This window comes from Elephas maximus, chromosome 3, assembly GCF_024166365.1.
Source record: "Elephas maximus indicus isolate mEleMax1 chromosome 3, mEleMax1 primary haplotype, whole genome shotgun sequence".
NCBI classification, from domain to species: Eukaryota; Metazoa; Chordata; class Mammalia; order Proboscidea; family Elephantidae; genus Elephas; species Elephas maximus.
This window is the reverse complement of record NC_064821.1, coordinates 95,650,089-95,677,445: the sequence shown is the minus strand read 5'-3', so window position 1 is coordinate 95,677,445 and position 27,357 is coordinate 95,650,089. Positions and strand designations below refer to the sequence as shown.

Sequence of the window (27,357 nt, the reverse complement as noted above, 5' to 3'; positions counted from 1 at the left end):
TCTTACCTTGTTGTACTGTTGACATTTTCAGCTGTATAAATGTAATTGATAAAAAGCAAATTGAAAAACAAAAACAAACCTGCAGTCCATATAGAAAGTAAATACCTAAAAAGTTTTTAAGTACTAAGTGATAGAAGAAAGGTAAGATGAAAGTTCAGAGAAAGGCACACTTAGCTTAGCCTTGGTAGAAAGATGAGGGTGGATTAGGGAAGGCTTTCTGGAAGAGATAGTCTCTAGTTCTCTTATAGGCAACAAAGTTGGTGTGATTAAATATCTTTTGAGTTACTTAAATTTGGTTTTTAAAGTGTGAACAATTAAACATAATTTAAGCTAATTTTTTATTTAATAAATTTATTGTCTATTTTGTAGTAGGCACTGTGGTAGGGATTGAAGCTATAATTGTAAGCAGAATCAGAAATGGTTTCTTAACTCACGGAGTATAGTCTAGTGAGGAGGCTGACATTAATCAAATTCTTCAGTAATTGTAATATTGTTTAACCAGTAGAGAAGTGTACAGTTCCCTTTTACTACTAGGACCACTCGCTAGAACAGTGGTTCTTCAAATGTGGTCCCCAGGCCAGCCTTAACATCACCTGGGAACCTGTTAGAAATGCAAATTCTCAGGCCCCGTCTCAGACCTACTGAATTAGAAACTCTAAGAATGAGACCCTTCAGGTGATGTAATGAATGCTAACATTTGAGAAACACTACAGGAGTTGCTGGGTGGTACACATGGCTAATGTGCTAAGCTGCTAACTGAAGGGTTGGCAGTTTGAGTCCGCCCAGAGATGTCTCAGTGGAAAGGCCTGGCAACCTACTTCTAAAAAATCAACCACTGAAAAACCTTATGGAGCACAGTTCTACTCTTGATATACATGGGGTCACCATGAGTCAGAATTGACTCAGCAGCAACTGGTTTGGTTTTTGTTTTTTGCCTTAGAGGTAAATCAGTTTGAAGGTTTTAAGTTTGGTTTATTATTACTAGTATTTCAGTGTTCAAAATAACCAGTTGCAAATGCCAGATTATATAACTATTAAGCATTTTAATGACTTTCAAAATGTTAAATAAAGTATATGTTCAGAATTAATTTATTGAGCTTCATACCATGTATAGTTAAATTCAGTCTCTAGATCGCATGTTTACTTGGACCCCTTATTCTTGGCAAGCTTTCTTCCCTTGGAGAGAATTGTCTATTAATGCTGTGTCTCTATTGAGCCTGAGAGGTTCCTGGTAATTTTTTATAACTTGTAAAGTTATCAGAACCGATACAATATTAACATCACTGTGTTTCAGAATTTGCATAGAATCATAATTTTTTTTAGTTGGAGTAGACTAAAGATAATCTGGTTCAAGCACTAATTTTAGAGTTAGAAATCTCTGACTCAGAGGAATTCATTGGCTTCTTGTTCAGGGACACTCAGCAGCTAGTGGTCCTCAGTGGTTGGAGGCCTAGGCTGAAGTTCAAGATTTGCTACTAGCAGTAGAAGCTTCTGATAAGTTTTTGTACTTATGTCTTAGAATAGTTTCCCTGTTTGTCCCATGAAGGGTTACTTGAGCAGTAGCTATTTCTGTGATTAGCTTCTTCATAAACTGTGCAACAACCATTTTAGCTAAACTTTCTAAGGTGGTATGTCCTTTTTTAAGTCTTAAGCACCAGATATTGTGGTCAGTCTGCTAATGGAACAATGGCTAATTATGAAAGGCATCAACAACTTCTTTTGATTGTGGTTACGAGAGGAGGGAGGGAGGGTGGGAGAGGGGTATTTACTAATTAGATAGTAGATAGGAGGTACTTTAGGTGAAGGGAAAGACAACACACAATACAGGAGAGGTCAGCACAGCTGGACTAAACCAAAAGCAGAGAAGTTTCCTGAATAAACTGAATGCTTCGAAGGCCAGTGTAGCAGGGGCAGGGGTCTGGGGACCATGATTTCAGGGGACATCTAGGTCAATTGGCATGATAAGATCTGTTGAGAAAACATTCTGCATCCCACTTTGAAGAGTGGCGTCTGGGGTCTTAAACGCTAGCAAGCATCCATCTAAGATGCATCAGTTGGTCTCAACCCACCTGGATCAAAAGAGAATGAAGAACACCAAGGACACAAGGTAATTATGAGCCTAAGAGACAGAAGGGGCCACGTGAACCAGAGACTACATTGTCCTGAGACCAGGGGACCTAGATGGTGCCCGGCTACAATCGATGACTGCCCTGACAGGGAACACAACAGAGAACCCCTAAGGGAGCAGGAGAGCACTGGGATGCAGACCCCAAATTCTCATAAAAACACTAGACTTAATGGTCTGACTGAGACTGGAAGAACCCCGGTGGTCATGGCCCCCAGACCTTCTGTTGGCCCAGGACAGGAATCAATCCTGAAGGCAACTCTTAGACATGGATTGGACTGGACAATGGGTTGGAGAGGGATGCTGGTGAGGAGTGAGCTTCTTGGATCAGGTGGACACTTGAGACTATGTTGGCATCTCCTGCATGGAGGGTAGGGGAGAGGGTAGAGGGGGTTAGAAGCTGGCGAAATGGACACGAAAAGAGAGAGTGGAGGGAGAGAGTGGGCTCTCTCATTAGGGGGAGAGTAATTGGGAGTATGTAGCAAGGTGTATGTAAGTTTTTATGTGAGAGACTGACTTGTAAACTTTCACTTAAAGCACAATAAAAATTATTAAACCTTTTGAAACAATTCTTATTTCTGCTAAAGACTTTAATTTGCAGCAAGAAAGAGGGATATGAAGACATCAGTCTGGACTAGTACTTTTTTAAAAAATAATTTTATTATAGTAAAATGTAACAAAAAATTTGCCATTGTTAACCATTTTTAAGTGTAAAAGTCATTGACATCAATTCCATTCACGATTGTACAACTGTCACCATTATCTCTTTTCAAATATTTTTCATCCCTCTAAACAGAAACTTTTCTTTTAAACAGAAACTCAGTACCCCTTAAGTCATAACTCTCCATTTTCCCCTTCCCCCAGCCACTGGTAATCACTAATAAACTTTTGTCTCTATGAATTTGCCTATTCCAAGTATTTCATATTGGTGGGGTCATACAATTTGCTAGTGATTTTAAACTTATACTAAGTACCTAGCATTGTGCCAAGCATTGTAAGGATTTAAGCAAGATATTAGGCCTAGAAACCCAGTGCTGTCCAGTTGATTCTGACTCATAGCTGTAGGGTAGCTATGAGTTGGAATCGACTCGATGGCACTGGGTTTGGTTTTTTTGGTATTAGGCCCAGAAGTAAGTAATGGACTCATGTCTTAATAGCTTACTTAAAACCGAAATTGAATATGTTCTAAATTCTATTGTTTTCTATAAAGTTCATACAGTCATCTTTTAAAAATTTATTTTAAATTCCGTGTATTTTCTTAATAATTAATAAGTATACTACTAGCTATTTAAGACATTTAATACCCATTTAGCACGTTCTGAAAATATAACCAGGAACTAGAAAGCAGGTCTGACATTATTTGCTTCAATCAGTTTTGCTATGAGTGTGCAACTGGGAAGCAGTGAACCTTAGAATTTTATTTCTAGCAATTGTAATTTTTTTGGCAATGTATGTACTGTCGATAGCTTAAAAAATTAAAAATAGCAATTTTGGTATAAAATTACCACACTTAACTTTTTTTTTTGGTGGAGGGATCAATAAGACATTATAGGGGAGTCCCTGGGTGGCACAAATGGTTAAGTGCTTGGTTATTTATCGATTTATGTTATGTATCTATTTATGTCTTTTATTTATTTAAAAAAATATTTTATTGTGTTTTAAGTGAAAGTTTATACAGCAAATTAGGTTCCCATTTAACAATTTTTATATAAATTGTTCTATGACATTGGTTACAATTGTTCTGTTTCCCTGTTCCTCCTTGCCGTCTCTCTTTGCTTTTGGGTAAATATTGACTGTTTGGTCTCATATAGTTGATTGTTTAAGGGAGCATGTTCCTCATGGGTGATTTTATGTTAAAAGCCAATCTAATATTTGGCTAAAAGGTGACTTCTGGGAGTGGCTTCAGTTCCAAGTTCAAAGGGTATCTTAGGGCAGTAGTCTCGGGGGTTTCTTTAATCTCTGCCCAGTAAGTCTGGCCTTGTTTTAGGAATTTGAGTTTTGTTCTACATTTTTCTCCCAGTCTTTCTGGAACTTTCTGTTGTGTTTCTGGTTAGAACGGTCTGTGGTGGTAGCTGGGCACCATCTAGTTCTTTTGGTGTCAGGCTAGAAGAGGCTATGGTTCATGTGGGCTATTAGTCCTGTGGACTAGTTTCTTATGTCTTTGGTTTCCTTTATTCTCTTCTGCTCCAGACGAGTAGAGACCAATAGTTGTGTCTTAGATGAACATTGGTATACAGGTTTCTGTTTGTGTTTCCACTTTCATTTGTTTTGGGTTTATACTTAGAATTGGGATTGCTGGATCATATGGTAGTTCCATGCTTAACCTTTTGAGGAATCACCAAACTGTTTTCCACAACAGCTGTACCATTTTGCATTCCTACCAGCAATTCAGTGTCATTAATTATATTTACAATGTAGTGCAATCGTCACTGTCATTCCAAAAGAAATTATAAAAGCAGGGTCCAAGTTGAGTAAGATGTTTTAGTGGATACATAGCTAGGTAAGTTTAATTTATTGCTTAGTTTTTCATTTTTTTTTAATATACTCTTACATAAACACATAATTGGGAGTAAGTGGCTGTCTTCTGAGCTTTTTATTTTAAGTGATATTTTTGTGTTTATATGATTTATAGTTAAATGATTAGAGGTGCATAATTGTCTAAATTTTTAATTTAGTAAATTAACCAAGTAAAATTCAAAGCTGCTACATTTAAATTCTTTATAGTTTGCTGGCAGGACTCTTAATTATTATCCATTTTGTTAATCTTAGAGGCATAGATCTGAATTTAAGGCATATGGGTACAAGGTGAACAGTAAAAAGTCCTGATTTCCATAAAATTTAGTATTAAAAGTACTTTTGATATAGAAATACTATACCAGATACTACTTTCATATCTTCAGAGCTTGTGCTGTATGGTAAATTTAATGTTTCCTTTTTGTCAAAATAGTTCCTATATTTTAGAACAAAATGGGCTCTGATTAATTTTGAGGGATTTTTAAAAATTGCGGTAAAATATACATAACAAAAGCTGCCATTTTAACCACTTTTATGTGTACAATTCAGCGTCATTAATTATTTTCACAATGTAGTGCAATCATCACTGTTATTCCAAAATTTTTCATCACCCCAAATAGAAACTCTGTGCTCATTAAGCAATAACTCTTCATTCTCTGCCCTTCCCTCATCTTGGTAATCTATAATGTGCTTTTTTTTCCTCTGGATTTGCCTATTCTAGATAATTCATGTAAGTAGAATCATACAATATTTGTTCTTTTGTTTCTGGCTTATTTCACTTGGCATAATGCTTCTGATTGATTTTAGTGTTCTTTCTTATTCCCACTTTTTAACTGTGGATTCCTATTGGTTTTTAAAATTTCCTTCAGAAGAATTCACTTAAACTCATGATACCTCAGGAGTGGAGAAAGTTTGTTTACATTGTTTCCTCATGTTTAGCGACTAAAGTTTGAAGTAAGTTCGTGGTGGTGTAAATAGGTACTATTTTGTAGAAAAGTCGTGTGGACAATATCTTACTATTTTGGATTCTATAAACTGATTCTCTGTGGCACATGTAGACATGCATTTCTTTGTTCCATTTTCTTTTATGTTAATTGTGGCATATCAGTTGTAGATTTTATTTACCTTTTAGTTGGAATTCTCATTGAGTAATGTAAAACAATCTTTTATTTCTCTAAAATTCTCTTATTTTTATGTCGTATTACCGTAATAACATTAGAACCTTCTTGATGAGCATATTGCTGTTGTTTACTCAACGGTCTTTAATGCCTCGTACAGTTTTCTGGGTTTTGACTTTTTTCTATTTTTTCAATTTTGAGAACAGATTTTAAAAGTTAATTTTTATGTCTTTTACCATTTATTATAAATGGGTTTTTGCAATTTAAATAACATATTCTTTTTTATCCAATAGTTTTCTTGCCTAAACTGGATTGGAAGCAGTACATACTACTGGAGATCTGCCTTTTACAATATCGCATTTAAAAGGAAGCAGGTTTTCAAATAATGGAAGAGTCTAAGACCTCTAAAAATGAAAATCATGAACCAAAGAAGAATGCTTGGGCTATTTGTGAAGAAAACAAAGCAGTAAAAGTAATAAATAATCAGACTTTGAAAACTAGGAATGATAAATCCGTAAAAGAAATTGGGACCAGCTCTTCAAATAGGAATAGTAGTAAAAAAAGTAAGCAAAATGATATTTGTATAGAAAAAACAGAAGTTAAATCATGCAAGGCAAATGCTGCCAGTGTTCCAGGCCCTAAAGATTTGGGATTGGTTCTTCGAGATCAAAGTCATTGCAAAGCAAAAAAATCACCTAATTCACCAGTGAAAGCTGAAAAGGCACCTACTTCACAGGCAAAAATGGAAAAAATACCCAGTTTACAGGCAAAAGCAGAAAAATCACCAAAGTCACCTAATTCATCCGTGACAGCAGAAAAGGCACCCGATTTACAGACAGCAGCAGAAAAGGCACTTAGTTTCCAGAGAAAAGGAGAGAAAGTACCCCTTTCTCAGATGAAATCAGAAAAGATGCCCAGTACACCAGCAGAAGCAGAAAACGTGCCTAGTTTACTATTGAAAGAAAACATGAGACAGATGGAATTACAGCAGGTTGGAAAAAAAATTCCAGGCTCCATTATGTCTGTGAACAAAGTGAATATTGAAGTTGTACAGGGGGAAAAATCTGCCCTGAAAGACTCACTAAAATCTCAGAAACGACAAACATGTGCAGATAATATTGGGGACTCTGACGATAGTGCTTCAGGAATTGAGGACATACCAGATGATTTGAGTAAGTAGAGTTTTTTCCATAAACGATGTTGTCAGAGAGATTTTCCTCTATTAATGTTCTGTCGACGGCACTGGGTTGTTGGGTAGATTATCCCTGGGTAATGGGTTTTAGATTATCCCTAGTTTGATTTTAACTCCTTTGATTACTAAAAGGGTATTAGTAATATGGCTCTTAAAGAAAAAAACAGAAAAAAAAACTTTTCATTTTTTGTAGGTGTGCAGGTGCTTTTAAATGGACTTTTTTTTAGTTAGGTATTGCTCATTCATTTGCCAAACATGTATGTATTGAGTTTCTGTTCTATGCCAAGCATGTGTTTATAGTGGAAAACAAGAACTAAAAACAAAACAAAAAAACTGACAGCGCAGACCTCAAGGAATCTTCTAGTCTGAGGGGGTGATATACATAAGTAAAGTAACAATTTAGTTCAATGACAAGAACTTAGAGCTGAGAAAGTACATTATTTGTAGGATTTACACTTAAGGTAGAGAAAATGCGTAAGGTAAACGTGAGACTGTGAGTTTGACTGAGGCTCAGGTTGAATAGGGAGTTGAGGGAAGAGTGGCAAGAGATGCTACTGAAAAGCACATAGGAATCGGAAAATCAAGGGTCTTGTAGGCTGTGATAGAGGGTAAGAAAAATCATTTGACTACAGTACAGTAAATTCCCTGACAGAACACAAGACTGGAAGCAGAGATGGGTTAGAACACTGCTGAAATTACTTGAGAACTGTTAGTGTACAATTCATTTTGTTCTGGGATCCTGATTTTAATTTGAGTTGTTTAAAATCATCGTCTGTGTCTTTTGTATACTTTAGTCCTGGTTTTGTTTGAATTAATTAATTTTCCTTGGTAATCTTTTTTATTTTTATTTTTTTGTACCTAGAACACGCAATCCTTACCTTGATGTGGAAATAAACAGAAGCTATTTCCAAACTCCTTTTTTACCACTTTGAGAAATTTTGGTAAAGAGTTCAGAAATAGCTTCTTTTCATTTATGGTGATACACTGATGATGGCATATGAACAGGCTTTTTTATTTTAACAGAAGTATGTTTATTTTGGGAGTCCCTGGGTGATGCAAACAGTTAATGTGCTCAGCTGCTAACCGAAAGGTTGGAGGTTAGTGTCCACCCAGAGGCACCTCGGAAGAAAGGCCTGGTGATCTACTTCCGAAAAATCAGCCATTGAAAACCTTATGAAGCAGTTCTACTCTGACATACATGGGTCACTATGAGTTGGAATCAGCTTGGCGACATCTGGTTTACTGGTATGTTTATTTTATGTGTACAAGAGAAATATCAATCCCATGATTTTATAGATATGGCTTAGGACAAGGCCAAGTTAAAAAAGTAAGGCAATTTAATGACAGTTTCAGATAAGTAATATTTAGCTGTGGCAAAAATCTAAACATGGTTGTACATGAATGACTGAAGTTTAGAAAATACTGGTATATAAAATCACTTAATTAAAGGACTAATGAAGCACTTGAATTAGTGAAAAATATGATTAAAAAAATTTTTTTTTAAAGGCAACAAAACAAATGAGGTAACATAGTAAGATGGCTAAGGTTGTGGTTTCTGGAGTGGCATGGGTTTTGAATCCCGTCGTCCCCACTTAATAACTTTGTAATCTTGGATAAACTGTTTAATGCTTTAAGTTTCCTTTTTAAAAGTGGAGATGATACTGCCTATGTTATGAAATGTTGTTAAGTGAAATAATCCGTAAGAGTGTTTAGGGTATTACCTAGCACGTAATTAGCATACTATGACAACTAGCATCATATATTATTAGTGCAACTAAATGCAGTGTTCTTTTTTTTTCATTCTGAGAAATATATAGGTAACAGAATATTTGCCATTTCTATAATCTTCACATGTACAGTTCAGTGACATTAGTTAAGCTAATCAACCATCACCATTAACCATTCCCAAATTTTTCCATCACCCTTAACAGAAGCCCAGTATCCCCTAAGCATCGTGTCTTCCTTTTTCCCTTCCTCCCACCTGTCCCTGGTGGTTGTTTGCTGTCAAGTCATGTCCAGCTCCTCACAGTGACCGTATAGGACAGAAGAGAACTGCCCCATAGGGTTTCCTAGGCTGTAATCTTTACAGGAGCAGACCTCCAGGTCTTTTCTCCTGCAGAGCTGCTGGTGGGTTTGAACTGCCAACCTTCTGGTTAGCAGCCGGGTGCCTTAACCATTGCGCCACCAGGGCTCATTCTATTCTTGGTAACCACTAAATTAACTTTGGTCTTTATACACTTGCCTATTTTAGATATATAATTGGGATCATTCAATGTTTGTCCTTTTGTCACTGACTTACTTCACTCAGCATAATGTGTTGTTTCTTAACATAGAAGTTGAGCTAGCTTAAGGAAGCATTACCAAGTAAAGGTCCTTTCAGGAAACTTACTGTATTTTATGTAAATAACGCGTGCCTTTTGTGCTTTGAGGGGGGGCATATTTTCCTAAAAGTGCTATGCTAATGTTTTTTATCGCAACTTGTGGAAGAGTATTGGCATGGTGGTGCCTGTGAGGGTGCCTCAAAGGGGTAGGGGGAGGGCACAGCCAGCAAACAAGTGCAGATGGCATATGTTATTTGTGTAAAAATACGATAGTTTAGCAAACTCATAAGAATCATTTATAGTATAGTACAGGTATGCCCCAGTTCTCGAAAGTTCCTTTTGTGCTGCTTTGCTTTTATGAAAGACCTAAATCAGTACCTGTTTTCGATAACGGGGAGACACCCAAAGAGGATTTTCACTTTTACGAAAAAAGGCAAAAAGCAGAAATAGCATTTAGCGCTTGTTTTGCAGCGAGCTGTTAAAGAGGCATTGCACCCCCCAGTCAGTGAGAATGATGTCACCAAGCTCCTTCTCGGGAACTATATTCAGCATCTCAGCATCAAGCCACCATAACTTTGAACTGTGTCTGTGAGCACCTGTGCTTTATCTTGATTTATTTTGTACATCTATTAGCAAGATGTGTCCTAAGGTATCAGAAAAGCTTAAGAGAGCTCCCTTAGTATAAAACTGTACATAATTGTTTCAGTTGTGGTGAACAGAATAAAGACATTGTGCATGCATTGAACTTGCCTGCGTCAGCCATTGGTACTATTTACACGCAGAGAGAAGGAATCTTGAAAGCTGCTGAAGTTACTGTTGGCTCTGCTAGTAGCAAAGTGGTCTCTCTTAGTTGGCATCCAGTAGTAGATAAGATAGAAGGTCTGTTGCCTGAGTGGATTGATGTTAGTGTTATTTTAGGTTTTGTGTGTGATTTAGTAGAAACGCTGGGGGCGTTGTGGTTAAGAACTACGGCGGCTCATCAAAAGATCAGTTTGAATCCATCAGGCACTCCTTGGAAACCCTATGGGGCAGTTCTGCTCTGTCCTCTAGGGTCACTATGAGTTGGAATCAACTCGATGGCAGTGGGTTTGGTTTTTTTGGGTGTGATTTGGTAGGTGATTTTTTTTGAGTGTGGGGACGCTCAGGAATTTTTCCTATGTAAATTAATGGTAATTTTTTGCTTTATGCCATTTTGGCTTACGAAAGGTTTCATAGGAATGCTCTACTTTTGGATAGCGGGGGACCTATAACTTTTTTGTAAATAAGTGCTTCTAGTATTTTTAAGAATTCTCTTAAATATATATAATACTTGCCTTAAAGTTATATTCATAATGATTTGGTACTTTTTTATGTGACGAAATTCAAATTAATAATTTGAATTTCTTGATTGCCTCTTTGTAAATTAATAGAATAAAATTTTTACATTTAGATCTTGGTCTGTTTGAACTTAATAGATTATATAGAAATGTGATTAATCTGAGTGTTCTCCATTTGACCCAGCCTTAGCTCCTACCTAGCATTTGTACCATTTTTCCTTTGCCATTTATTCATTGAATATTTTTTGAGTGCCTGCTATGTGCCCAGGTACTGATCTAGTCTCTAGGAATACTGCAATAAACAAAACAGACAACGCTGTCCTCATGGAGTTTATATTCAAATATAAAGTGACAGGCAATAAACGCAATAAATAAGAAAAATATATGGTATGTTAGAAGATGATAAAACAGGAAAGATCATAGGGAATGATGTTACTGTTGGTGTTGCTGGTGGTAGTGTTTCAGATATAAATTGTCACTGAGAAGGTGACACTAGAGCAGAGACTTGGAGGAAAGAGGTAAGAGTGTGAGCTGGATTAATATTTGAGGGGAGAGTGTTTTAGCTCTGGGCTTCTCAAATGTTAGTAGATACACGAATCACCAGAGATTTATGATTCAGGTCTGGAGTACAATCTGAGAAATTGCATTTGTAACAAACTCCCAAGTGGTGGTGATGCTGTCGGTCAGGATCATGCATTTGAATAGCAAGCATGCCCTAATCCATCTCTTTACTTTCACACATACCATACCTCATTATGTTTGATCATAGCACTCTGAATGATCCTGTTAAAATATGAGTCAGATTATGTCTCTCCTGTTCAAATTGTTTTAGTGGCTTACCATATTATCTGTGTAGAAGCTAGTGTACTTACAATAACCAGTAAGGCCATATGTGATCTGTGACACTCCCATACTTCTTTTCCCTTATTTATCTACTTCTCATCTTCTCTCTTTCTGCTGCAGTTACACTGCCTCCTTGCTGTTCCTAAAATGTGCAGGCATATACCTACATCATGGCCTTTGCAATTGGCTTTTTTCATCTGCCTGGAACACTCTTCCCCATATATCCATATGGCTATCTCTCACCTCTTTTGCCTTTTCATCGAGGCTTTTGCTTGCGTCACTTATCTAACATTTGCAGCCTTCATATCCACCTCTAACACTTCTCCATTCCTTTTCTCCTTTTAATCTTTCTCTGTAGTCTTTAGCAACATCTGTCACATTTTTTAATAACAGTTTTATTGAAGTGTAATTCACATGCCATAAAATCCACTCATTTAGAGTGACAATGAAGTGGTTTTAGTGTTATTTGTGTGAATAACAGAGTTAAGCTACCATCACCACTAATTCCTAAACGTTTTCATCATCTCAAAAAGAAACCCCGCTCTCTGTTTGCAATCACTACTCGTTCCTCCTAGCCTCTCTGGCAACTGTTGATACACTTTCTGTCTATGTTGTTGTTGTTAGGGGCTGTCAAGTTGGTTCTGACTCATAGCCATCCTGTGTGCAACAGAATGAAACACTGCCTGGTCCTGAGCCATCCTTATTTTGAGCCAGTTGTTGCAGCCACCTTGTCAGTCCATCTCATTGAGGGTTTTCTTCTTTTTCGCTGACCCTCTACTTTACCGAACATACTGTCCTTCTCTAGGGACTGGTCCCTTCTGGTAACATGTCCAAAGTACATGAGACGAAGTCCAGCCATCCTTGCTTCTAAGGAGCATCCTGGCTATACTCCTTTCAAGACAGAGTTGTTTGTTCTTCTGGCAGTCCGTGGAATATTCAGTATTCCCCACCAACACCATAATTCAAAGGTGTCAGTTCTTCAGTCTTTCTTACTCATTGTCCATTTGAATAATCTGTCTCTATAGATTTGCCTGTTTCATGTAGATGGAATCATACAACATGTGACCTTTTGTGTCTGGCTTTTTTAGCACGTTTTCAAGGTTCATCCATGTTGTAATATGTATCAATACATCATTCTTTCTTATTGCTGAGTTATATTTCATTGTATAGATACCACATTTTGTTATCCATTTGTCAGTTGATGGACATTTGGGTTGTTTTCACTTCTTGGCTATTGTGAACATTTGTCTAAAAGTTTTTGTGTTTTTATTTTATTTTTATGTTTTTATTTCATTAGAGTATATACCTAGGGGTGGAATTGGAGTCCCTGGGTGGTGCACATGATTAAGTGCTAGACTGTTAACCTGTTGGCTGTTCAGACCCACCCAGAGGCTCCATGGAATTAAAGCCTGGTGAGCTGCTTCTGAAAGATCACAGACTTGAAAACCCTATGGAGCAGTTCTGTTCTGTACACATGGCCTCAACCGTGAGTAGGAATCAACTTGGGGGCAATTAACACAACATGGTAACTCTGCTTAACTTTTTTTTTTTAAATTGTGGCAAAATACACAATTTTTAAAAAAACAAAAGTTTTTACCATTTTAAAGTATATAATTCAGTTGCATTAAGTAGTTTCACAGTGTTTTATAGCCATCACCACTATATAGTTCCAGAACTTTTTTTGTTACCCCAAAAGGAAACCTGTATATCCATTAAGCAGTTACTCCCCATTATCCCCCTCCTTCCAGCCACTGGCAACCACTAACCTGCTTTCTGTCTATGGATTTGCCTATTCTGGATATTTCATAAAATTGGAATCATAAAATAAGTGGCCTTTGTGTCTGGCTTCTTTCAGTTAATGTTTTCAAGGTTGATCCATGTTGTAGCATGTGTCGGTACTTCATTTCTTTTTATGGCTGAATAATATTCCATTGTCTGGATACACTACATTTTGTGTGTTCATTCTTCAGCTGATGGATCTTTGGGTTGTTTTTGTCTTTTAGCTATTGTGAGTATTGCTGCTGTGAACATCTGTGTAAAAGTTTTTCTCTGAGCATGTTTTCAATTCTTTCGGATATTTACCTTTTGGATAAGGCCCTTGTGATCTTTGATACTCCCCCACTTCTCTGTCTTCGTTCATCTACTACCCACTATTTCTCTCTCTCTGTGCTTCCACCTAGGAAACAGGATCATATATGTAAGAGGGTTCCAGTTTTTTCATACCCTCACTACAAAAAATAAAACCAAACCCATTGCTGTTGAGTTGATTCCAACTCAGAGTGACCCTATAAGAGAGAGTAGAACTGCCTCATGGGGTTTCCAAGGAGTGGCTGGTGGATTTGAACTGCCAACTTTTTGGTTAGCAGCCGAACCCAACCACTGCACCACCAGGGCTCCCATATCCTCACTAGCAGTTTTTAATTATCTGTCATTTTGATTATAGCGATTCTAGTGGTTTTAATATGCATTTCCCTAATGATGTTGAGCATCTTTTCATATGTGTGTTGGCCATGTGTGTGTCTTCTTTGGAGAAATGCCTTTTCAAATTCTTTGCCATTTTTTAATTGGGTTGTTTTAAAATTGTCTATTTTATTGTCGGTTAATCACACTAGAACGTGAGCTTCCTGTGCTATTATTGTTGGTTGCCATCAAGTTGATTCTGACTGTGACGACCCCACATGTGCATAGTAGAACTGCTCAATGGGGTTTTAAGGCTGTGACCTTTCAGAAGCAATCTCCAGGTTTTACTTCCAGGACGGCTCTCGGTGGGTTTGATCCACCAACCTTTCAGTTAGTAGTTCAGCACTTAACCGCTTTCACCTCTCAGAGACTCCTTAAGCTTTATATAGGCAGGGATTTTAGCTTTTATTCATTGCTGTTTCCTTGGTGTTTGGCACATAGTAAGCACTCAGCATTTGTTGAATGAAGGATTAAATGAATAAATATGGTATGTAATATTCCCAAATTTATTTGGCCCCAGAGCCCATTTTTCAGGAATACCTGTTAACATCTTGTGTAACTAGTATTCTGTGGAACATAGCTTGGGAAATTTTGCTTTATGTTAATTATTTTGTATTTTGATTCAAGAAAATTAAATAATTTTATTTATTTCTGATTTAAAAAATGATATGTAGCTTTCTCTAATTCGTTAGATTGGCAAAAATAATAAATTTACAAGATTTACTGATATTAGTTGCCTTGTATTACTCATGCAGCGCAAGTTCTACATATAGAAAAATAAAGGTTAAAATATTGTATTGTACTACTGTCCGTTTTTTTGAAATGTAGAAATAAAGTAGGATTTCACCTTATCTTTTCTATTACCATCATAAAATGGTTACTAAAAAACTGAATTATTTTTCCAGACATTAAAACACAATTGCCAGTTGTTCATGGTGCGTCAGGGCTCTCCTATCATTTACAAAATACGTGTCTAACCTAGCTACACTTCTAATGTGTGAATCCTTTTTATAACATTCTTATCCAAGAGTTTACTTTCCTATTCTAGAAACTCCTGTTCTGGTAGAAGGAAATGCACCAATTCCAGAAGCATACCATTCCTTCCTTGTTCAGAAAATTAGTGCTATCAAAAGGTAGGGTTGACTGTCAGGGTTCCTGTAAATGGCATGCAGTTGGCTCTCAAGGGCTGAATGAAGAGATTTGTTGATTATCTTCTAGAAATGCTTTTAAATACATCCAAATTCATTTATTTTTTCTACATATTTTTATTAAATGCCAGATAGACATTGTATTAAGGTCTAGAGGAAAAAATATTGGTTAAGTGGTGATATCAATGAGTTCTGTGAAAGCACAGGAGGAGCCTCGTGGGTTTGTGATTTGGAGTATATATGTTTTTTTAATTGCTAATATTATAGTGATACACTGACTTTAGTTCACTGACTGTTTTTTGGGCAGGACTCGAAATAGCTTTGTATCAAATTGCCTTCAGAGATTCCACAAGTTGGTTGTGTTATGTTATCCTTTGTAAAAGGCCTTTTTTTTTCTTTGGTGGATAGGTTGGAAGAATGTAGGTATTTTACTCATGAAGTAGATTTTTCTTTGTGAATTTTGATACCATGTATTTATGTTTTACATAATTATACTTTGTGCAACCAAGAAAAATAAGGAAATAGAAGGAAAGAACATCTTCCCATTTATGTATAAATTCAATATCTGTTTACATTAAGAAAAATTTAAAATAATACCCATTTAAAAAGTCTGATGATAGTAACTCAGTGCTTCCTTTTCTAGGTAAAATGAAGAATGATGAATCAAATAAAGAAAATTCATCAGAGATGGAGTATTTAGAAAATGCCACTGTGATAGATGAATCTACATTGACACCTGAACAGAGACTAGGCTTGAAACAAGCTGAAGAACGCTTAGAAAGAGATCACATCTTTCGACTTGAAAAAGTATACTATGTTGTTTTAGTTTTTTGGAGGAAAATGTGTGTTTCATAACCTTTCTTTCCCAAGTATAGTTCTTTTTATTTTTCTTTTTCCATCCACAAGAAAAAGGCAATGTTCCTCTTTCCTTCCTTCCTTTTCCCTTTATTCTCTTCCTTCTTCCTTTCCTCCCTTGTAACCCTTACATTTGTTAGTCTCACTTCATTCATTCATTCTGTGGGTCAGCAAACTATGGCCTAGCCATGTGTTTTTTGTAAACAAAGTTTTATTGGAAGACACTCATTCTTTTATATTTTGTGTATGGTTTCTTTAATGCTACAAGGGCAGACTGAGTTGAGTAGTTGCCTCAGAGAGTATATATAGCCCGTGAAATATACAATATTTACTATTTGGCCCTTTACAGAAGTTAGCTGACCTCTGATTTATTTACTCATCGAGGATCTTGAGTGCTTGTTATGTGCCAGTTACTATGCTAGGCACTAGGGATATGTTGGTGAACATGGCACAGTCTTTTACCCATAAGAAGTTAACATTCTATTCAGGGATGACAGAAATAAATTAACAAATATTATACAACGTACAAGACTCCCTGCTTTTCCCCTTTGCTTTTACTTTCTCTTCTTTCCGTTTTCTCTCCTGTATTTACTGAACATTTACTGTGTATTAGGAACTATTCTAGCCACTGGTATCTTGTTACTGGATATTAATTTCTTAACCTAGAAATGCACATTCTTAGCCCCAAAAGTAAAAATACTGTTAGGTATTGAAGGAAAGAACCATAAGCCAATCCATGAACATACAGCAGTCTTGGACAGATGTGAGTGCATACAAGAAATTAGGTCATCGTTCTTGATAAATAAGAAGGAAAAAACTGTATGGTTTTTGATAGTTTAGAAAAAATGAAGTTGTATCTAGATTGAAGAAGCCAATCCTGATTTATTAATATAACTTATGACAGAGTAGTCACCTTATGAAAAGAGAAGGAATATAGGAATGGAAGCCCAAAACATAGGAGAGAGTTGGGAATCATACACCTAGTGCTACAAGATCCTAGCTAGAACAAAGTCCTTTTTGCAATCTGCCTTTTTATTTAATTCTTTCTTTCCTCTCACTTTCTTTGTTCTAAGCCTGGAATTTGCAAATACTTTTGGATCCGTGCATTGGCAGGATAAGTATTGAGTGCCTTTCATTTGCCATCATCTGATAATACAAAATTGAATTGTAGGGGCATGCCTGACATGTTTTAAGACATGATATTGCTTTTCAGGGAGTTCACTAATTGGGGAGAGACATGTGAACAGATAATAATAGTAATAATAACAGTTTTGTTTGAAAATGAGATTGTAGACAAAAGAATGACCAACTTAAGCTGGGGGTATAAGGGCATCAATGGGGGGATGCTTTGTATGGAAGTGACATTGGAGCTGAGTCTCAAGGAATGGCTAGGTGTTAACCAGGTGAAAGGTAAATTATATGGTGGATGTAAAACCCCCAAAAAACCAAACCCATTGCCATTGAGTTGATTCCAACTCATAGTGACCCTAAAGGACAGAGTAGAACTGCCCCTTAGGGTTTCCAAGGAGTGCCTGGTGGATTTGAACTGTCAACCTTTTTGTTAGCAGCCATAGCTCTAACCATTACACCACCGGGGTTTCTGGCAATTGTAAAGGAAATGTGAAAAATGTGTTCTCAGGAAAAATAAGTGGAGAATTGGAGAGGAAGATAGGTAGTATATAAAGCAGGAAAAGTCAGTTCTTGGAAGAAGGAAAAAGTTGAGGTGGAATGGCTATTTGGTGGTAGTAGGAAATGAATGGCCTCGGGTGAGAGGATAGCTTAGAAGCAATGGAAACATTTTATTTGTTGTTGAGCTTACTTAGGTAGTCAGCAATGATGAAAGGTCACTGTGCTTATACCAGCATAAATGTCTGTAATCCCTTTTCTTTCTGATACCTCTTTGTTATCATGGCTTCCAAATTCCATGATTTCAACCCAGTGTATTTAAAATATGTATAAATTTATTTTATAAATATAAACCAAGAACCTTTACTTTTCCATACAGTAAATCATTGGAAACAATGAGAGGATTTTTTTTTCCTAGTTAGATGGTAAAGAGGTGTTCCTGTTTTTAATTTTTTATGATTCTATTTGTTAGAGTCAGAACAGAACAAAACCCAAAACTTAAAAAAAGGACATCTTTTTGTAAGTGAAAAGTGTCCTCTTCCCTCCAGACAGTTCTTGTGTACTTTTAATTAATATTTTTCTTTACTGCTTTAAAAGCTAATTAAGAATATTCTTCCCAAGTTGCTTTTGATTTCACCAGGTCCTTTGGCTCAGTTATCAAATTTAAGAGTAAAAGATTAGGTTTAGAAGGATAGATTTCTCTATAGAGAGTGTTATTTGACTTTAAAATATTTAGAATCTCCATTCCCAGAAATAAATTTATTCTAGTTGGTCTGTGGGAGGTTTCAGGATGGTTGGCTTGTTTAATGGTAAAATAAAATATGATAAAAGAAGTATTTAAACACTCTTCGTGTGTGTGTTCTGTGATCTTACAAGCATTAAGGATGAAAGCAATTTTGTCTTACTTGCTATTGTGCCTAATACAGTACCTGGCACATGGTAGGTGATCAGTAATTAGATGTAGCATGCTTAGTGGTTAAGTGTATGAGTTTTATAGTTACTTGGGACTAGCTCTGCCACTTACTGGTTAGATAACATTGAATAAGTTATTTAATCTATTTAAACCTCAGTTTCCTCATTAGTAGAATGGGGTTGATAAAAATAGTAATACCTACTTTACAGGGCTGTTATGAGAATTAAATAAGATGGTACAAGTAAAATTCTTGGCACAATGATCAGCATGTTGTTGTGTGCCATCAAGTTGATTTCAACTCATAGCAACCTTGTAGGACAGAGTATAAGTGCCCCGTAGAGTTTCCTAGGCTGTAACCTTTACAGGAGCAAATTTACAGGTCTTTTCTCCTGCGGAGTGGCTGGTGGGTTTGAACTGCTGACATTTTAGTTAGCAGTTGAGTGCTTAACCATTGCTCCACCAGGGCTTCTGCTTGCTATGTTGTTGTTGTTAGGTGCTATCGAGTCAGTTCTGACTCATAGCTATCCTATGCACAACAAAAGGAAACACTGCCTGGTCCTGCACCATCCTCACAGTTGTCGCTGTGCTTGAACCCATTGTTGCGGCCACTGTGTCAATTCATCTCCCTGAGGGTCTTCCTTTTTTTCGCTGACCCTCTACTTTACCAAGTATGACGTCCTTCTCCAGGGACTGATTCCTCCTGACAATGTATCCAACGTATGTGAGACACAGTCTCGCCATCCTTACTTCCTAGGAGCAAGGATGTACTGGCAGTATTTCTTCCAAGACAGATTTGTTCATTCCGTATGTAGTAAGCACTAAAGATTAGCTACTAGTGAAAGTGAGTTATTTCATCAGCTAGGGCAATTATTATTTTATTTTATAAATAAGGAGATTGAAAGCAGACTTCAGTGATAGAGATTTCTCTACAATCAGTTGAGATACCATCCCAGGCTTTCTGATTCCCCATTCAGTGTCATGCCAAGCTTTTCTTGGTAAAAAAATATCCAGGTATGTGCTTGTCTGCCAGCAGTTGACAGTTGAAGAATTCACATGATGAGTAATTTCATGATTACCTTAATGATCTCATCATTTCACATGGTTTTAGGCATTCTCTGTATTTGCTTTCAACTCCTGAATCCAACCACTTTTACCACATCTACTACTCTTACCTTGAACCAAGCCAACAGCATCTCCCTTCTGGTTTATTCCACTATCCTCTTAATTGGTCTTCCTGCTTCTACTGGGAAGCAAGAGGCTTCTATTCTTAGCATAGAAGTTAAGTGATTCTTCTAAAATAAAGATTAAACCAGTTGCCATCAAGTCACTTCTGACTCATGGCAACCCCATGCGTTTCGGAGTAGAACTGTTTTCAATGACTGTGACCTTTTGGAGAGAGATTGCTGGACTTTTCTTCCGAGGTACCTCTGGGTGGATTTGAGCTGCTCTCTTTTCGCCTAATAGCTAAGTGTTTGGCCATTTGTGCCACCCGGACTCCTTAAAATATAGATTAGATCTTGTAATTCTCTGCTCAAAGTCCATCAGTGGCTTCCCATCAAACTTAAAAGCTACAGTTCTCATTACTTCTCTGTTGCAATCGCATTGGCCTTCTTGTAGTTTCTCAAATGTACTAGGCACATTCCTGGTTCAGGACCTTAGCATTCATTCTTCCTTCTACTTGGGATGTTCCCTTTGTAAAATATTCGTACAGCTCAGTCCTTCACTTCCTTAAAGTCACTTTATCAATAAGGCCTTCAGTGAAAACCATGTGTTTAAAAAAGCAGCACCCCCATTCCTGTTTATTTTTTTGTGCATTTGCTTATTACCTGTCTCACTAGAATATAATTTCATGAGGACAGAGATAATTTGTCTGCTGTGTTTAATGCTATAACCCCAGCTTCTGAAAAAATGTTTGAAAATGTTTGGTGGATAAGAAAACAGTTGTAGTTGGAAATTAAAAGGTAAAGTTCTCTGTGAGGGCTTGATTCATTGCCCAGTAAGAACTGATTTGAAAGAATTTTTAGACTAAAGAATTGAAATGATAAGTTTTTTTTATTTACTTGTCTTGGGCAAATTATTTAATCCCTGAGATTTAGTTCCTTTGCCAGTAAAATGGGGAATCCTCATAGCGTTAAGTTTAATAGGCACTTTGTAAATGGTGGCTGTATTTATTTTTAGTATGGCAGGACTGCTGCTAAATTTGAGACACGTTTCCCATTTAAAGAAAATCATATGGTCATACGTAGTATTCTGAGGTGAGAGAATTTTTTTGTCAGGAGCCACAACCTATTGAAGATCAATCTGAAATAAAAATTAAATACTGCTGGGACGTTACTGTAAGGCATTGGAAACTGTTTTAAAATTCAGTGTGTATTGTCTTTTTATAATTTTTGATTGTGCAGCCTTTTGGATAGAATAATGGTTTCTGATTCAGACATACGTGATTTTAAATTCAGCATTTTCCACTTAGTACTTGTATAATCTTGCAAAAGTTGCAAGCTCTTCTGAGCTTTTGTTTTCACACCTGTGAAACAGGTAATAGTAATCTAGTTGGATTATTGCATTGGTGTTGTGTCCAGTTGAATCAGTACTGACTCACAGTGAACCTATAGGACAGAGAACTGCCGCATAGGGTTTCCTAGGCTGTAATCTTTACCAAAGCAGGTTATCAGGTCTTTTCTCCTGTGGCACGGCTGGTGGGTTTGAACAACCAACTATTTGATTAGCTGCCAAGGGCTTTAACCATTGCACTACCAGGGCTCCAGTTGGATTATGAGGGGAGTTAAAATGACAAATTGTATGCGGAGGATCTGTTGAAGTGCGTGGCATATAACAAGCACTCAGTAATAAGTTTTATTACTGTTTTGAGAACGTGCACAGATTATGACTAAAGTACTGTGATATTTTAGTGTCAGAATTGTTGTTCCCTTCAGAGTAGTTACCTTAAGAGGTTATCTATCTGTTCCCTGTGATATTGCGATTAGTTGAAATGCTTTGGGAACTCAGCATTTAAAATTGTCTTTGATATTTGTGATTTATTCTTTTGAAATCCCCTATTTGAGAATGGATTTTATTTTTTTATAGTAATCAAAAAGAGTGAAGGTTAATTTTGAAAATCTAGTTTATGGGGCAGCGTGGGAATAGACTATAAAATAATGAAATTCTTTCTCATCATACACTGGACTGATTTTCAGTAGGCTATATAGCAAACATATTTGTTGTTATTAGGTACCGTCAAGTCAGTTCTGTACAGCAGAACGAAACACTGCCCCGTCCTGTGCCATCCTCAAACAATCCTTGTTATGCTTGAGCCGATTGTTTCAGCCACTGTGTCAGTCTGTGTCATTGAGGGTCTTCCTCTTTTTGGCTGACCCTCTGCTTTACCAAGCATGATGTTTTTCTCCAGGGATTGTCTCTCTTCCTAACATGTCTAAAGTACGTGAGATAAAGCCTTGCCATCCTCGCTTCTAAGGAGCATTCTGGCTGTACTTCTTACAAGACAGATTTGTTTATTCTAACAGTGCATGGTATATTCAGTATTCTTCACCAACAATAATTCTTCTTCTTTCTTCCTTATTCGTTGCTCGCCTTTTGTATTCATATGAAGCGACTGAAAATACCATGGCTTGGGTCAGGCGCACCTAAGTCCTCAAAGTTACATCTTTGCTTTTTTGACACTTTCAAAAAGGTCTTTTGCGGCAGATTTGCCCAGTGCAAAACGTTGTTTGGTTTCTTGACTGCTGCTTCCACGAGTGTTGATTGCGGATCCAAGTAAAATGAGATCCTTGACAGCTTCAATCTTTTCTCTGTTTACCATGATGTTGTTTATTGGCCTAGTTGTGAAGATTTTTATTTTCTTTATGTTGAGGTTCAATCCATACTAAGGCTATAGTCTTTGATCTTCATCAGTAAGTGCTTCAAGTCCTCTTCACTTCAAGCAAGGTTGTGTCATCTGTGTATTGCTGGTTGTTAATGAGTCTTCCGCCAGTCCTGATGTTCCATTCTTCATATAGTCCGGTTTATTGGATTATTAGCTCAGTATACAGATTGAACAAGTATGGTGAAAGGTTACAACCCTGACGTACACCTTTCCTGACTTTAAACCATGTAGTGTTCCCTTGTTCTGTTATAACGACTGCCTCTTGGTCTGTGTACACGTTCCTCGTGAGCACGTTTAAGTGTTCTGGAATTCTTCTTCGCAGTGTTATCCATAATTTGTTGTAATCCACACAGTCGAATGTCTTTGCATAGTCAGGAAAACACAAGTAAACATCTTTCTGGTATTCTGTACTTTCAGCCATGATCCATCTGGCATCAGCAATGATATCCCTTGCTCCACATCCTCTTCTGGATCTGGCTTGAATTTCTGGCAGTTCTCCGTCGATGTACTATTGTAATTGCTTTTGAATGATCTTCAGCAAAATTTTACTTATGCGTGACATTAATGATATTGTTAGATAATTTTGCATCCTGTTGGATCACTTTTCTTTGGAATGGGCACAAATATGGATTTCTTCCAGTCGGTTTGCTAGGTTGCTTGTCTTCCAAATTTCTCGGCATAGATGAGTGAGCACTTCCAGCACTGCATCTGTTTGTTGAAACATCTCATTTGGTATTCTGTCTATTCCTGGAGCCTTCTTTATTGCCAGTGTCTACAGTGCAGCTTGGACGTCTTCCTTCAGTACTGTTGGTTCCTGATCATATGCTACCTCCTGAAATGGTTGAATGTTAACCAATTCTTTTTGGTATAGTGATTCTGTGTTTTCCTTCCATCTTCTTTTGATGCTTCTTGTGTCATTTAATATTTTCCTCATAGAATCCTTTAATATAACTAGAGGGTTGAAATTTTTCTTCAATTCTTTTCTTCTTGAGTAATGGCAAGTGCGTTCTTTCCTTTTGGTTTTCTATCTCCAGGTCTTTACACATTTCATCATAATACTTTACTTTGTCTTCTTGAGCTGCCCTGTGAAATTTTCTCTTCAGCTCTTTACGTCTTCATATCATCAGTTCACTTTATCTACTCTGTGTCCAGTGCATTAGATCTATTCTTAAGATGGTCTCTAAATTCAGGTGGATTATACTAAAGGTTGTATTTTGACTCTCATGGACTTGTTCTAATTTTCTTCAGCTTCATCTTGAACTTGCATATGAGCAATTGATGGTCTTCTTTGCAGTCGGCCCTTGGCGTTGTTTTGATTGATGATACTGAGCTTTTCCATCGTGTCTTTCCACAGGTGTAGTTGATTTGATTCCTGTGTATGAAATCATCTGGCAAGGTCCATGTGCATAGTTGCGGTTTATGTTATTGAAAGGAGGTATTTGCAGTGAAGAAGTTGTTGGTCTTGCAACATTCTGTCATGTGATCTCTGGTGGTGTTTCTGTCATCAAGGCCATATTTTCCAACTTCTGATCCTTCTTATTTGTTTCCAACTTTTGCTTTCTGATCACCAGTAATTATCAATGCCTCTTGGTTGCATATTTGATCAATTTCAAACTGTAAAAGTTGGTAAAGATCTTCAGTTTCCTTATCTTTGGTCTTAGTGGTTGGTATGTAAAGTCGAATAATAGTCATATTAACTGGTGTTTCTTGTAGGGATATGGATATTATCCTATCACTGACAGTGTTGTACTTCGGATAGATCTTGAAATGTTCTTTTTGACCATGAATGCAATGCCATTCCTTTTCAGTTTGTCATTTCTGGCGTAGTAGACCATATGACCGTCCTATTCAGAATGGCCAGTAGCAGTCTATTTCAGTTCACTAATGCGTAGGATATCGATGTTTATATGTTCCCTCATTTTGACGATTTCCAATTTTCCTAGATTTATACTTTGTACCTTCCACATTCTGATTATTAATGGATGTTTGCAGTTGTTTCTTCTCATTTTGAGTCGTGCCACATCCGCAAATGAAGGTCCCGAAAGCTTGATTTCATCCACGTCATCGAGGTCGACTCTACTTTGAGGAGGCAGTTATTCCCCAATCCTATTTTGGGTACCTTCCAACCTGAGGGGCTCATCTTCCCGCACGATATCAGACAGTGTTCCATTGCTATTTGTAAAGTTTTCACTGGCCAATCAAACATATTTAATATTAAAATATTGTTTGAAATTAGTACATAATCTACTATGATCAACAGTCTTTTGGATATGTAAGTACTGATTTGCTTATTAAAAACTTCTTCCTTTGGTGCTTATTTCTGTCTCTTGTATTAGCATAATTGTTTCATTCATTTATATTATGTAGTCAATAATTCACTTCTGTGTTTTCTGAAAAAAATGCATTTTTTTAACCTCTCTCTTCAGCGCTCACCAGAATATACCAATTGCCGGTATCTATGCAAACTTTGCCTAATTCACATTGAAAACATACAGGCAGCTCATAAACATATAAAGGAGAAACGACATAAGAAAAATATTCTGGTAAGTTCTTTTTAAGAAATATTTTTATTTATTTGTAGAATGGTGAAATCAAAGTTTTTTTTTTATTTATGAAATTAAAAATGAGACACTTTCCCACTCTTTATAACTGAAGCGATAGCCTTGAAAGCTGTGATTGCCTTTCTTATCTCAGGTGGCCAGGAGGGGAACCTTCTTAGAGACCGGTTTGCTCATCCTGAAGAATGTTGATTCCTGAATTTAAAGCTGTCATATACAGTCGGTTTAACTGATGGCCCTTGAGTTCTTGTGTGCTAGGACTAAGGTAGTGGGCCTTGCCTTCACAGTTTCTAAAATATTGAAGGCATATATTGAATAAGGGTTTAAGTATGCTGAGTCTCATTAAAGAGGAAAATATGTGCTAATCGAATGTACAGAGTTATATTACTTAGTTTATGGCAAGGAAGGTTTCTCTAAGGAACTGACATTTAAGTTGAAACATGCAGTAGCCGTTAAAAAGGCAAAAAGGTGGGTGGCATAGAGGGGTAAGGGGAAAGTATTTTACACATAAAAGCAGGAAAAGATGTGGCATATGAAGAACTCAAAGAGTCTAATATAATTGGAGCAAAAAGAGCTGAGGGAAAATAGTGTGAGATGAAACTGGAGAACTCAGGAACATGTAGGGTCTTATAAACTTTGGAGTTTGGGATTTCATGATTTTTTTTTTTAAAGCTAAAGGTAGATACTATTAGTAGAATGCATGTCTTTGAAATTTTTTGTTAGCTATTTAATTTTTTCTTTTTAAAATTGTGTTAATACTGTGTAACCTCTTATCTTCAAGTCTCAACTTGTGTATCTTCTTTGAGAAATACTCTCTTACTTGACTCTGCCAGCAAATTTGGGCTAAGTACTCTTTCTCTGTGCTTCCATAGCAGTCTTTACATAGCTTGATCAGGAAACTTAGTATACTGATTACAAATGTCTGCCGCCTTGATTCTCTTTTTGTACTTCACTATATGATATTTTTAGAGGGCAGGTTTAGTTTCTTCTTTATTTTTGTTTCTGCGTTGCTTATGACAGTATCTGTATCTGACAAATAGTAGGTACTTAATGCACACAGCCATGTCAGATTTCTGGTTGTGGTAAAGTTGGAATAACAGGGACCAGATTTTTCTTCAGCTTGAGATAACCACCCAAAAGACAAAAACAAACAAACAAAAACAGTCAAAAATATCAATCAGTGCCTTTCAAGACACTAGACGTCAGGCTGTGAAAAATAGTGGTTCCTGGAAAATGAAAACAAATGAGGTGAGCCTGATGTTTGTCCCAGCTTGAGAGAGTTTCTACGATCCATTGTAGGAGGGGGAACCCAAAGGAATCCCAGAGTTGAAGAGACAGACCTGAGAGTCTGGGGGGTCCGAGGTGGCTAGAGTTTACAGGGCAAAGTAATGGAGAAGGAAAAGCTGTACAGAGGGAACTCCAGAGATATGTGGGGGTCCCCCTTAGAGTATTCAGCAAAGTACTGATTGGTGCATACATGTGAGGAAGCTGCTTGAAGCCAGGGAAAGAACTAGCCAAGGCAATTTGAGAGAGTGGTTCTTGTTGCTTACACAGGGCTGGAAATAGTGCCTTTCCATCATCCATTTTGGAATACGTGATACTTTCTTAGACACTGGATGGAGTTTTCAGAAGGATCTTATCTCTGACATGGGGAATAATTAGCCCTAAAGTAATTGTGTCCCTGAACTCACCTAAAAAATCTTAAAGGCAAGACCTAGAAGGATCACCATTTCCAAGTATTTCCAGAACAAAGTTTCAGACTATTTATAGAAATACAAAAATATCCATCACCAACCAGAAATTCACGTTGTCTGGCATTCAGTCAAAGATTACCAGGCATGCAAGGAAGCTAGCAAATAAAACCCATGAAGACAAAAATCTATCAATTGGTAAGGGGTTTTCAGTTTTTAGTTTGACATATAAAGAACTTGGGAATTGTCACCCCTTCCTCACAACAATAAAAAAAGCTGAACACATTGAAATTCAGTAACTTTTCTCAGGTCCATTAGAAAATTGAGGTCACAGGGCAAACTGCTGCTGCAAAAACTGGAGAAACAGATACTGGGAATGGATACTGGGATTGGAGCAGAAACCTACAGCTTGAGGCAGTACCCAGTACAGGTAGGACCGCTTTTACCTATAATTGACAAATTGCTAGGGGCTCAGGGTGGACTAGCTTGAGAGTTTAAAATTCTAGAGGGGAGGGGAAAAGAATATTGGCAGTCCTAAGGGGACTACACTTTCATGAGTTTTACCTCCAGGAACCCCACCAGGTTCTCACTGCGAAGATCAGAAAGAGAATACTCTCATTCTTCCTGCACAATCAGGGGAAAAATACTCATTTTAAAATGCCCCTAGACCTCTCTGTTCTCCTTAACAAGTGCTGTCCTCAAAGGAAACTATTTTACCAGAGCCTGACCGACTTGGATTTTACCAAAGGCTGGCTAACCCGGGAGAAGGGAAATACCCAACTCCAGGCCCCTTTAGT

At 37.1% G+C, this 27,357-nt stretch overlaps 1 protein-coding gene across 11 annotated transcripts in view; it reads left to right on the top strand.

Annotated features, from left to right (window-relative positions):
* The window catches only part of TUT4 (terminal uridylyl transferase 4), a 162,708-nt gene that overhangs the window by 42,973 nt on the left and 92,378 nt on the right, over positions 1-27,357 (top strand). For 10 of the 11 annotated variants that reach the window (XM_049879244.1, XM_049879250.1, XM_049879249.1 and 7 more), the window contains 3 exons: positions 6,051-6,929; positions 15,681-15,844; positions 24,738-24,854. In XM_049879244.1, coding sequence (XP_049735201.1) covers positions 6,143-6,929; positions 15,681-15,844; positions 24,738-24,854 — 1,068 coding nt within the window. In that variant the 5' untranslated portion in view covers positions 6,051-6,142. Of the gene's footprint in view, positions 1-6,050; positions 6,930-8,011; positions 8,195-15,680; positions 15,845-24,737; positions 24,855-27,357 lie in introns of those variants that run through there. The other variant, XM_049879254.1, reaches the window with a different exon arrangement.